The sequence below is a fragment of the Podarcis muralis genome, chromosome 7, assembly GCF_964188315.1.
Source record: "Podarcis muralis chromosome 7, rPodMur119.hap1.1, whole genome shotgun sequence".
Lineage (NCBI taxonomy): Eukaryota > Metazoa > Chordata > Lepidosauria > Squamata > Lacertidae > Podarcis > Podarcis muralis.
The window spans coordinates 13,235,317-13,248,889 of NC_135661.1; the positions used below are offsets into that span (position 1 = coordinate 13,235,317).

General features: G+C 43.7%; 1 protein-coding gene across 1 annotated transcript in view; it reads right to left on the bottom strand.

Annotated features, from left to right (window-relative positions):
- The window catches only part of SLC4A5 (solute carrier family 4 member 5), a 75,952-nt gene that overhangs the window by 17,058 nt on the left and 45,321 nt on the right, over positions 1-13,573 (bottom strand). The window contains exons 11-14 of the mRNA XM_028741115.2: positions 12,444-12,618; positions 11,842-11,975; positions 10,504-10,775; positions 1,568-1,629 (exon numbers count right to left, since the gene is read on the bottom strand). Of these exons, the coding sequence (XP_028596948.2) occupies positions 1,568-1,629; positions 10,504-10,775; positions 11,842-11,975; positions 12,444-12,618 (643 nt within the window). The remainder of the gene's footprint in view (positions 1-1,567; positions 1,630-10,503; positions 10,776-11,841; positions 11,976-12,443; positions 12,619-13,573) is intronic.

Genomic DNA, 13,573 nt, shown 5'->3' on the forward strand with positions numbered 1-13,573 from the left:
CTTGATATAAAAAAGGTAAAGGTAAAGGGACCCCTGACAGTTAAGTCCAGTTGCAGACGACTCTGGGGTTGTGGTGCTCATCTCGCTTTACAGGCCGAGGGAGCTGGCGTTTGTCCACAGACAGTTTTTCCTGGTCATGTGGCCAGCATGACTAATCCGCTTCTGGCGCAAAATCAGAGCAGCGCACAGAAACACCGTTTACCTTACCCTTCCCTATTTATCTACTTGCACTTTGATGTGCTTTCAAAATGCTAGGTTGGCAGGAGCAGGGACCGAGCAACGGGAGCTCACCCCATCGCAGGGATTCGAACTGCTGACCTTCTGATCGGCAAGCCCAAGAGGCTCAGTGGTTTAGACCACAGCGCCACTCGCATCCCTCACCCTGATATAGGGTGCATTTAATCTGATATAGAATACGCATGTTTGCTTTGCTGTGTCAGGGCTGTTCCCAATGTCTTGCTTGTCCTTTGAAAACACTTGGTCAGAAAGTGAAAAAGAAATGGCTGAATTCTCCCCTTCTTTTATTCGTTTACTTCTTAATAGATTTTTTTTACTGCCGTTCACCAAAAATGGCTGCAGGGGCCATAAATAAGATTTAAAAAAAAGACAATAAGCAAAACATTAACATAAAAGGTAAAGGTACCCCTGCCCGTACGGGCCAGGCTTGACAGACTCTAGGGTTGTGCGCCCATCTCACCCAAGAGGCCGGGGGCCAGCGCTGTCCGCAGACACTTCCGGGTCAGAGCCGCACACGGAAACACCGTTTACCTTCCCGCTAGTAAGCTATTTATCTACTTGCACCTGGGGGTGCTTTCGAACTGCTAGGTTGGTAGGCGCTGGGACCGAGCAGCGGGAGCGCACCCCGCCGCGGGGATTCGAACCGCCGACCTTTCGATCAGCAAGCCCTAGGCGCTGAGGCTTTAACCCACAGCGCCACCCATGTCCCTTCAAAAAACATTAGCATAGTTCTCATAAATTACATTAAAATGTAATTAGCATCACCATTCAAATGACAAACCATCGGCCTCTGAAAGCCTGACCCAAAAAGGTATGTCTTCACTTGGCCTTCAGAAGAATTATAGAATCATAGAATTGTAAAGTTGGAAGGGACCTGAAGGGTCATCTAGTCCAACCCCCTGCAATGCAGGAATCTCAGCTAAAGCATCCATGTCAGAATATAAACATGGGAGGGAGGCCATTGAATGGGCACAGAGCCACCACGGAAAAGGCTCTTCTGCTCCGGCCCGCACTAGAGCACCTCCTCTGACACAGAGACCACCGGGGAGCCTGCTCCTCTGATCTTAGTGCCTGAGTAGGTCAATGCAAGACTTGAATGTCAACAGAAACACCCTGAACTTGGCCTGGTTATTGTTGAGATGTCAGAAAAGAAAGATTTATAAATGACAGCAAAGAGTTCTGTCTTCATGGGAGTAGCCCTGATTCCACTGGCTTTATCTAATTTTGCCTCCTCTATGGAGTTAGGTAAAACATGTAAACAAATATGCAAGCACCAGTTATTATATATGGGAGGGGAGGCAGAGTAGAAAATTAAATCCCAGCTACTTACCACAGAAATGTTAGTGTTGTTTGGGGCCAGTGGAACTGAAGCATTGAACAATGTTGTATTCACTGCAGAAAAGGAGTTAGTTAAGATTTTAAAAATATATATTAAAGAAAAAGTCTCACTCCGGACATGAAATCTTGCTTAACAAGCCATTGTTCTCTCCGCTGGCTTGAACTGTTTCGAATAATCCCTATTTTATAGGCAAAGCAGAAGCACAATCCAAATTCAGTTACAAATTCCAGGGTGGGATCCAGAATCTCCAGTCAGTTGCATGATGAGGCATGAAGCTTGAAACATTGACAAAACTCTGACCAAATTTGGGGATGCAATTACAGATTCTTTATGGTGGGTTAACAAGGAAATGCCTTTCTGCCTGAATGAGGTTTGGCAAGTTGGAGAACAAATGCCCTGGTTCTAACTCCAGCAAAAACTTCTCCCCGATTAACATAATGTGTGGCCTTCCAATTTGGCTCCAGGGGTGACTTCCAAAGGCCAAATTAGATGCCTCCCAGATACCCAAGGTGTATTTTGGCGCATATTGGAACAGTTGACCTTATATAATAGCTACAGGGTATCAAGGCTGCTCAAGAGACGGCATGGCTGAGAGGCAATGGTCCAATTCAGATCAACCTGGAGGATTGGATCTACAACTGCACGGAAAACTCTCCATCTTGGAAGAGGCAGTGACTGATCCTTATTTGATCCCATATTTGCTTCCAGACATCCTGGCTGCCAAGCAAGGCTGGCTACAAAAACACAACTATCTCAAAAATAAAAAGCCATTTACAACAGAGAGCCAGTGTAATGTGATGGTGATATTGCTGAGCCTTCATCTACCTGGTGCCATGCTAGCTGGAGCTGGTGGGAATTAGAGCCTAAAACATCTGGAGGGCACCAGACTGTTTAGTTCAAATCCCAACTCAACCAAGATGCTCACTGGATAATCTTGGGCCAGTCTTGATTTCCCAGTAAGCTACTAAGTCGAGGTGTGGGGTGCCATGCATGTTGGTGAACTATTTGAAGCCCAGCCCATTAGAACACACACAATCACATTTTGAGAAGGTTGCAGTTCAAAACAGACAAGATACTCACCTGTTATGAGATGGGAGAAAGTGGCAGGAAGAACTGACCAGATGGCTTGCTCATAATCAAGACTTATAACTTATTTTTATTATAACTTTTTTTTTAATTAAAAAAATACCACATAAATATGACTTTTGTACTTTGCTAGGTTGCATTCTTTGGTACAAACCTTTTATATCCTGGAATTATTGTCCTAAGACAAGAGATGGAGTATAAATTTGTTTCGGTTTACATTTTGACGCAAACACACCTAAATCACACTTCCCAAACTAGCTTGCGAACTGAAACAGTTCACAATGAAAATTTTGGAATGCAACTTGCAAAACAACAACAACAACAAAGTGCATAAAAAGCTTATGTTAACAGAAGGTGCATGTACACATTAGTGAAAGGAACCTTATAAAAATAAAAATAAAAAAATAAAAATGGGGCAAAATTGTGTACAAAAATGTCTATGTTTAGGAGAAATGTGCATGAAAATGCATATAATTTTCTCTGTAGTTTTTTATTGTAAAATGATGCAGAAATAGGAACTGAACTTAAGATTGGAAGCAGGAGAAACTGAATTTAACAAATCCCTCAATCCCTACTGAAGGCCACCACTGTGGCAAATACAAATAGAAAACACCCACCCACCCTCCAAAATTTGTGGTCAGTGGGTAGCATCTTCTTCAGGAAGTGTTCTTCATCTGCCATCCTGGATTCTCACTGCAAGAAAGAGGATCCTTTCCCACCCACCTTTTCCAGAAGAAAACAGAGAAAAAGCAGGCCACCTTTCAGGGGAAAATATGAAGAGAAATTCCAAATAAGCAGCACTGAAACCAAAACAATCCTTATACTACTACTCCAGAATTTCATACCAAGGGATCTCAAAAGATGTGCTTTTGCAAATAGTAGTGAAGTCCAGAACAAGTCATCATTATCCTTACAGATTTACAGATGTGGTCTATCTGCTTCAGCTTGGTCAGGTAAACAGGTAGCTTGAAGGAGCTGCATGGCCAATAAAGGCAGCAGGTTGACTCACCGACGTCTCCTTCATTGGACTCTCTCACCCCCACTGAGCTTATAGAGATCAGACCTCAAGCAGCCAGGATCTCTTCTTGGAAAGCCTCCTTGCTTTGGGGACCGAAAATATTAAATTCATCTCTGCTCAGGATTCCAGAATGATAATAGTGGGGGAAAGGAAAACATGTGGCTGAAAATAACTCTTATCAGCCTGAACAAGCCCCAACATGAGCAATTTTGTGCAGAAATGTTTGTTTGGTTTTGATCACTGGGTCAACTAAGCCAAGCTGTGGTACTGCATTATCTCAGCGATAATGAATCTTTCCAGTGGAGGACAACATTAAAGGAGTTAATGAAGGAGAAGTGATTGCTGGGTTAGAATCAGAGTTTTTGGTACTATTGGGTCATAACACTCCACTGCTGAAGAAAAGCAAAATAAGACCAAGCAGAGAACAGAGAAAATCACTGTTATTCATTCCAGATTCCTTTATGGGGTTACAACAAAGTTTCTCTCCACAACTGTCAGTTTTTTCCAGGACCAGACATATTTTGTGATTTCCAGTAGCTTAAAAAGTTATTGTTTCATTACCCAACTTAAAAGAATTCTGTAGCATTGGCTGTATTCTTATTCTTATTCTTATTTAAATGGTTTGGATGAGAAGGCTCATGAAATGCTTTATGTAAGCTGTGTATATTCAGAACTAGTGATGAAAGTAATAATTAAAAACAAAAAAGGAACGAGTATCAAATATTAAATAATTTTAATATTTATAAAATGATACTCACTTGAGATTGAAAGCAGCCAAATAGATGTGTGCAGCAGAGACAAATATGGTACAAATCAGTTACAGTAATAAAAAATCATAACTAATGAAAAGAGAAAGCAAAAAAAAAGCACCAGAGGGCGATTATAGCAAGCACTCTCAGTATAAAGAGGAGAGAGATGTTTAATTCTGATACCATTTATGTAAAAACATAAAATAACAAAATTAAGCTGATCTGTGGAAGGACCATCAACAACATGCAAAATGCTAAAAAGAGAATGTACCAAATTATCCTACGGTGCAGACATGACAATGTCAGGGACCAAAAAGTTGGTCTCAACATGGTTCAGCATCCATTTCTGGTTTGCCTACAAGCTAACACAGAACTGAATCCTATCCATGGTTTCTGAATGACTGGAAATGGATCTGGGATTGCCAAAGCTACCCCGTTGTTGTTACTGTTGTTGTTGTTATGTTTACGGATAACATTACTACCCAGTTATCTGCAAACGTCACCCTGTGTCCAATTCTGGGCACTACAATTTAAGAAGGATGTTGACAAGCTAGAACATGTGCAGAGGAGGGCAACAAAGATGATGAAGGGTCTGGAAACTAAGCCTTACGAGGACCTTTTGAAGGAGCTGGGTGTGTTTAGCCTAGAAAAGAGGAGACTGAGAGGAGATATGATGGCCATCTTCAAATATCTTAAGGGCTGTCACATGGAGGAGGAAGCATGCTTGTTTTCTCCTCCTCTGGAGGGGAGGACTCGAACCAATGGCTTCAAGTTACAAGAAAGGAGATTTCAACTAAACATTTGGAAAAACTTTCTGACAGTAAGAGCTGTTTGACAGTGCTATGGTCTCCCTTGGGAGGTTGTGGACTCTCCTTCCTTGGAGGCTTTTAAGCAGAGGCTGGCTGGCCATCTGTCATGGATGCTTTGGTGTGATTCCTACATTGCAGGGGGTTGGAGTAATTGGCCCTTGGAGTCCCTTCCAACTGCATGATTCTATTTGCTACCTGGTAATGCAGTCTGCACCAGGTTGCTTTGGCTCAGAAAAAAAGCTTAGCTCTGCTCTGGTGCACACACAAACCTCTCGTGGATGTGGACTGCCCAACTCACCTCAATGGAAAAAGCAACAGTGCGCACACATAGGAACACCCATTAAGACCTGCGTCCCCCAATGGAAGTGTTTGGGGAAGTTCCTGGGCTCAGGTCAGAGCAGTCTCTGCACACATCAGAAGCCCCTCTTCTAAAAAACACTGAACTTACTGGAGACCTTGGCAGTAAAATGGGAATTTTACCTTCACCTTTGCGCCTTCAGTCAGGCATGGAAAGGAGACTGGCCAGTGTAGCTTTGGGTTTGTTTGTGGGAGAAGCAGGTCCAAATCTTAGTCATGAAGCTGACTAGGGAACCTCAGACAAGCTCTCAGTTGGTTGCAGTAAGGGGAAATTGCAATAAGAATGAATAATAAAGTGCTTTGTGCACTGTTATTGCAACCTTCCCCAACCTGGTGCCCTCCAGATGCTTTGAATTGCATCAGCCTCAGCATCAAATGGCTGTGCTGGTTGGAGCTAAGGGGCACAGGAGTCAACTCCTAGGGGCTGAGGTCCCTTTGCTGCCACAAAATATTTGAGCCCCCCCTCCCCCAGTTGATGGACATTGCCATTCAAATGGTATGTGTGACCACTTTATGTGATTGATTATGCAGGATGGGGCTTCCTTGCCCCCCCCCCATTTTATTCATGTTGACATCCCTGCTAAGGGGAGTTGTAATCCATATCATCTGGAGGCCACCAGGGTAAGGAAGGCTGGCTTAGTGATACACAGAGGAAGTAGTTGAGGTTGCTTCCATGTATGGGGCTTAGGATCAGTAATACCTCTAGTGGCCAGAATGAACCTTGAGCATAAGGCTCTCTCCTTAGATGCTCAGGAGATGTTGACTGCCAGGAGCAGCTTTGATCAGCTGCCGTTGATTCACCAGCCACAGGTCCTGCTCAGACTAATGGATCTAAGCTCCTGTGCTGGTGACATCCAGACTGTATTGCTCTCTGTGCGGGGCTACCCTGAAAGGGAAACTTCGATAGCTGCAAGAAGCAGTCACTAGAGTACTAGTAGGACAAAGTCAAGCTCACAGTGCACCTACCCTACAGCAGTTAACACTGGTTAACCAGGTCAACACTGGTTGACCTGGGTTCAATTTAAGGTGCAACCATTGACTTGTAAAGCCCTAAGCACCCTGCAACCCAGTTACCTGGAGGTCTCCCTTCACCCTTAAGAATCCAAGTGAGTCGCTTTAAGATGATAATCTCAGCAGAGCAGAATTATGCTACGTGCTAAGGAATAGGCTTCCTCCGAGAACATGCTCAGCCCAAGGACTTTTGATGAGTACCAGAACCAAGCTCACAAGTCCTTCCGTTCAAAAACCCATGCCTGGTTTCCCCCACAAGCAGTATTGTTCAGCAATCTAAAGTGGGAAAGCGTTTAAATAATTGCTATAGACAATTGACAGTCAGAAATTCCTTTCTCATCAATGGCAGATCACCAAGAGATCTGCCAGTAGCTCCCAGCCTTCCTGATTTAGAGAGCAATCATAGGTACGGTTACTCAGTCAGAATCAAGTCACACTGAATTCAACAGGCCTTCCTCCCTTCCTCCCAAGTAAGTGTGTATTGGATTGCAGTTTTACTGAACCCTGGGGTAATATCGATAGATTTCACAGCCACCCAAGAGCCACCACAAACAGTTCCAACAACAAAGTGAAGTTTGTATCTAAAGTTCAAAAAACTAACACAGATGGTGGGGGTAGCTGTGTTGCCCATGACCTGTGATGTCTCAGTTAAGTGTCCATAATATTTGAACACATTCTATAGAGAATTTAGAACAGCAATGAATGCTATCAGGCTGGGGAACGTGGAGGCCATGTGTCCTTCAGTGGGGGTGAAGGAAGGGAGATAAACCAGCAGCAGAAGAGTGACCCCAACAGAATAGGAGTAACTAACTGCAAATTCATTGCATGAAAAAAATGTGGAGAGGAGAGAGTGACCTGACCCCCCCACCAAATGAATGTCTTTTCCTCCAGCTCAGGATGGAGACAAGTAACTGAGATGTCCAGGTTGGAGCTAGAGAACATATGAGGATGCAATAACTTCAATAGTTTTTTTTAACTGCAGAATTTCCATGTATTTTGTTCCAAATACCACTTCTTCTGAGAGTTAACGTTTTCTGCTGATTTATGCAGAGGACTCTGTTGCCCTTCAATATAATGAAGGTAAGTTTTGCACTTTTTGAGCAAATATATACTTGAGAAATGGCAAGTTTTGGTGCAGCTCAAATAGGCAGGTGCCCCCCAGGAGTGGGGATGAGGGAGAAACTCAATTCAGATGAATCTATCAAATTTGCACTTTCCAAAACAATATGAGAACTGAAACATAGCTGTCCGTCAAAATTCACACTTACATGAATTTTGCAAAACAGTTCTCCAACCAGACAGTGTTTACAAAAATGCACATAATAGGGGGATATGTGTATAAAAATGAATATATTAGTGAGAATTACAAAAGTTCATTTGCAGAAAATGTGTTTGTTAGTCAAAAGTGCAGACAGAAGTGTGTTTATTAGGAGAAAAGTCACACTAAAATGCTGAAGAATTTCCATGCTGTTTTTTAAATCTGCATCCTGGGAGTTCATGCTGATGGTCTGTTAAAAAATTGACTGACTGACTGACTGACTGACTGACTAAATAAATAAATAAATAAATAAATAAATAAATAGCCTTCTACAATACAGCCACTGTCAGAGAAGAGTACATCATGGCTCTGGAAAAAAAGAATTTGGTTTCTTTTCCCCTTATGAGATATTAAATTGTCTTGTAAGTCCGCTCACCCCTCTCGGTGTGGTGGCACTGCAGGACAGTGGAGGCTTCACTGGGGCCCCAACGAGGGAACTGGAACTGCGGTACCCTTCCTGATAGGCGGTGGGGGCATAAGCCCCTGCCACCTATCAAGGACAGGGTCCTAGCCCCAGACGGCGGTCCCTGCGGGGGTCACCCTATTTGATGTAAGTCTTAGGAACCCCCGCCTGGATTGACCACACATCACTTCCAGCGGGTGGGCCAGAAGTATTTAGATTGCCCCGTGCCCAAGCCAAACCTCTTTCATCTGTATTCAGTAAAGTTGTGGCCTGTTTTGACCTAAAGCTTATTATTGGTCTCTTATTTGCATGGGTTGGGGTATGGAGAGCCTGACGCCTGGTCCTGCAACTAAGATCCTCTCTTCTTGCAGTTGTAGTGTCAAACACTTTATAGACATTCAGGAAAACTTTTCAAATGTCAATATTATAAGTGGAGCTATATCTAGATCATGGGTGCCACATCGAATTTTTAAATTTTAGTAGAACCCCAAGACCAACCAATGAGAGACTGGTGGTGTTCTTTTAAGAGGAATGGTTTGGGATGGACACGGGGTGGGACCTAAGGGGATTTCTTCTTCTGTAACTCTCATTGAGTATTACAAAATGAAAGTAACTGGGTTTTCGTCTTTTATTCATCATTTCTAGAAGTGGAGTTCTTTGGTCGTTAGTTAAGTTTGTCAGTTTAAAATAAAAGTAATCAGTGTTAAAGAAGCCCATGAATTCATCTACCACACAAATCAGAGATGGGTTACAATAACATGAACTCAGAAGAAGAATAAGAAGAGCTCTTCTCCTTGGGAGTATCTCAGAGAGAGCTTGCTAACTGAATGTGCAAATAAATCCAGACTCAACTCTGTGTGAAGGTATCTCAAATTCAGCACCAAAGAAGCAGCAACTTATGCATCTCAGATGAATTAGGCAAATTTGCTTATATTTTCCTATTTTTTGTAATATCTTCTGCTGGGATGTATTTTTACTGAGGGGCAGCTACTCTGCTCGATGTCACTGCTCTTTCCCTTTCTGGAACTTCACACATTTTGAAGCTCAACTTCACAGCCATAAGGACTCCAAGCTTACATTACAAAAACCCAGAAAGCTGGAAAAACCTCAGGAATTTGAATTCTGTATGTGACACAATATACCATACACGTGCCTTGATATTTCAGTATGCATGCAAGCCTCTTTGTGATCCATCAGCTTTAAAATCTCACAAGGAAGGAACATTGATAATGTTGAAGTAAGATTCAGTTGCCAGTCCAGTCAGCTTCTGTGCATGGCCTCTGCCTCAGGCAGCAAAATGACTTGGGCTGGCCTTGACTCTGACTGACAGACCCCGGGGTCATTGGCTCTTAAATAGAATTTTGTTAAAATGCTGGTAAAATTATTTAGTACACCAACCACCAATTTAACTTCAACGCATGGAGACTTCTTGCATGCCAGTTTTCACCCGCTTGCCTCAACATGCCACCTCTATGCACAATGCTCCTGGTCACTGGCCTGAGCACATTACAACATCATGCAGAAGAAGCCCCAATGAAGAGGGGCAGCCAGAGATGCCTCTGCTATCTCAAACCAGTCTTTGCAAGGAGAAACTTACGGTCTTTGCAAGGAGAAACTTACGGTCTTCAAATAAAAACATCTTGAAGGTCCCAGGCCACAGAGAAGTTAGGCTGGCCTCAACTAGAGCTAGGGCTTTTTCGGCTGTGGCTCCGATCTGGTGGAACACTCTGTCACAAGAGACCAGGGCCCTGCGAGACTTGACATCTTTCCGCAGGGCCTGCAAGACAGAGCTGTTCCACCAGGCCTTTGGCCAGGGCACAGCCTGACCCCCTCCCTCGGCAATCTTCGCGGAGCTCTGGCCCAATGGTTGCCAGTGGCTTGAATTAATTAATTAATTTAATTAATTAATTAATTAATTAATTTTATAATGAATGATTTTAGAACGTTGTTATGCTGTACTTTTGTACTGTTTTACTGTTGTTAGCCGCCCTGAGCCCGGCTTCAGCTGGGGAGGGTGGAAAATTTATTATTATTATATTATATACATCAGAAACCTTTCGCAGGACTCATCTCCTTCAGGCACAGGGTATCAACACAGAGCTGTGGTTCAAGCAATGGATGGCAGCAAGGAACGCACACCAGGATTGCATCAGGAGGATGCAAGACTTGTACTCACCTGGGTCTGGAGCAATGCACTCGCATTTATACATTGTCACGTAGTCTGGCTTGAAGCCTGCATTGATGGGGTAGTACTTGAAGGCTCCAATCATCTTCTTGATGGCGTCGTAGATGAAGATGAAGCTAATGAGAGTGGAGAACCCTTCCTCGGTGAACCGTGTGATGTATTTTATAATGAAGCTGGCATCTGTAGCCACCAGGATAAGGCACTGGAGAGCAGAGTGCAAGCCGATCCAGAGGCGGAACTCCATGTAGTCAATGCCATTGCCTCTGAAATTGGAAATGAAATGAAGTCAAGGGTTGTTTTAAGTAATACTAATAGGACATTTGATCCTTATAAGGAAAGGCAAGAAGAACACGTGAATGATGTTGCCATAATTCATCTAGTATTTTCTTTAATTTGGGTCCTGCGAGGCTGCTCGTCCACTAGCCCAGGAGGCTCCCACTGGAGCCTTCCTTCCTCTCTGCAGCCCCCTCAACTGCTGATGCAAAGAAACATATAGAAAGGAGAATTCCTGCATGCCAAGATCCAAGTCTGGGGCAGTACTCTTTGGTGAGGCAACCCCAGCAGAGATTTAATAAAATCACAAAATCTGCAGCAAAGCAAAATGTGGAAATATAGGATGTTAGACCTTTAAAACATGTGCCCCTCCAAGTGAGTTCCAAAATGCCCCCTTAAAAAGTTTCTTTCAAAATGTTTTCTTAAAAGGTTTATTTCTTTCCCTCTCTGCCCAGTTGGGAAGTTAAAAATTGCTTACTTACAAACTCTCCAATGGTCAGGATTAAGTGCTTTTCCATACATCAGTCAGAAAAGATGCACAGGAAAACTTATTTACAAAGTGGTAAAAGTCCCTAATGTATACAGGAAGTCAATAGAGGCTTGTGAAAACTGTGCAACAGCTCAGACCTCTTCACATGCGGAGCTTCTTAGGTGGACTGGGGAAGAACAAAGGCTTACTCCATGGTATCAAACCATTTGTGCATTAATTAGACTGAAGCATGTTGGATATATGAGGCTGGTTATCCCACAAACACCCTGAGGGAGTTGGATGAACATCTGGAGCAGATTTTGAGAGTGCCCAGGGAGTGAAACTCTGCATCTGTCATGTTGGATGCAACCCTTGTTTATTCATACATTTTGCAGAGCCCTTTGCACTGCAGACATTTCCAACACAAATCAAAACACAGCACTTAAAACAAAATGACAGTTAAAACATAAATTAGCAGCAGCACAGAATCGAACAATCCTAAACTCCGGAGTAGGGTTAGCCAAATGCAATAGAACGAAGCAAGCTTACTTCTGTAAATTAATCCTGTTAGGAATGATTTCACTTACTTGCTGAAATCGTAGAGAAGTTTTTCAAAGATCAGGATGGGTCCTGTGCTGCTCAGGATAATGAGGGGCTGCCCAGCAAAGAAGCAGAATACGGCCCCTGCCATTGCTGTGCCAAGAAAGCTCTCCATGACTCCCTGGTGGGAGGAAAACAGCTAAATGTCAATAGGTGCCATTTTAAGTGCTGTCAAAAATGAGACTGTTTGGGTGCAAAACAACATCACAACAATCATTGCCACATGTTCAAGAGTGCCTGGGTACCAGGTACCTGCAGATAACAGGGTAGGGCTCTGGGACCACGGGCAGCATGCAGAGTCATGTCTGTGCTGATGGTTCTTCACGCACCTGCAATGCTTTGTTCTACATGCCCACATTTGGAGATGGAAGATGAGCCCAGGTGCACTCAGATGCACACCCACCTAAATACGGACAGCTTCAGTTCCACAAATATGCATTTAAGCATTTGTTTATGTATTTTCGTACAGGATGGAATGGTCTCTCAGAACAAACACATTCATAACTAGCCTGGACCATGAATCGGCTTATCCGCCCATTCCTAGGGAGCACTGCCTGTTCCTGAAGCCTCAGTTTTGGCCCAGACTTGCCTGGTAGTTTTCTGTCGCATCCCCCAGCAGCCCGCCAAACGTAATGGCATTTGTGATGCAGCCAAGGTAGATGAAGAGGATGGCAGAGATGGACTGGATGTGAAAGCCCTCATAGAAGTCACTGGGAAACCAGGGCAGCTTCCTCTTGATATCCAAAAATAGGCCACCACAGAACCTGGAAAGGGAACAGGAGAGGCTGGGCACACTCTGCACCGGAGGAAAGCACACAAGAGCCACTGAGGGAGAGCAGGGTTGGAATCCCCCCTCAGCCATGAAGCTCACTGGGTGCGGCCTTGGGCCAGTCACGCCCTCTCAGCCTAACCTACCTCACAGGGGGGTTGTGGGGATTTGATAAGGAAGGGGAAAACAACAGTGGCGTAGCGTGGGTTGTCAGCACCCGGGGCAAGGCAAGTAATTTGTGCCCCCTAACCCGTGGATTTGCGCCCCCTAACCCGTGGATTTGCGCCCCCTAACCTGTGGATTTGCCCTAACCCCAGATGTTGCGCCCGGTGCGGCTGGCCCCCCCTGCACCCCCCACGCTACGCCACTGGAAAACAATATACACTACCTTGAGCTCCTTGGAGGAAAAGTGGGCTACAAATGCAAATACTACTACTACTACTAATAATAATAATAATAACAACAACTGAATAAAACTAAACAATAAATATTTTTTTAAAAAAATACATTTCCACAAAAGTCAACTTCTGTGACTAGAACATATCCTGCAAATCAGATAACTCTGGCTAGATTTTTGGTGTTGCCCGGTGTTTTCTACTTCTGTTGGCCATAGGGAGAAGACACTAGCCAACACAACACTGTGGCTGCCTTCACACCACAGTTCATTCTGTTTCCCCAACGGTTAATTTCCACATTATATTTGAGCTTTCACATGACGTAAAAGCCATTTCCAGAAATCTAGCAGAATACTGTGGAAGTTTAGTGCTCTTTTTCATGTTAATTGCTTCCAGAAAAACAAAACAAAAACAAAGCTGTTTATAACTCCATTAACTCTGAAAATCGAGGGAGTAAAGTGATGAAATTTGGGGTGGTATCCTGCCATATAGTTTTCAGGGGGGAATTTATTGCAACTTGTCAGTACCTCGGTCCAAAAGCTACAGGTCCAAAAC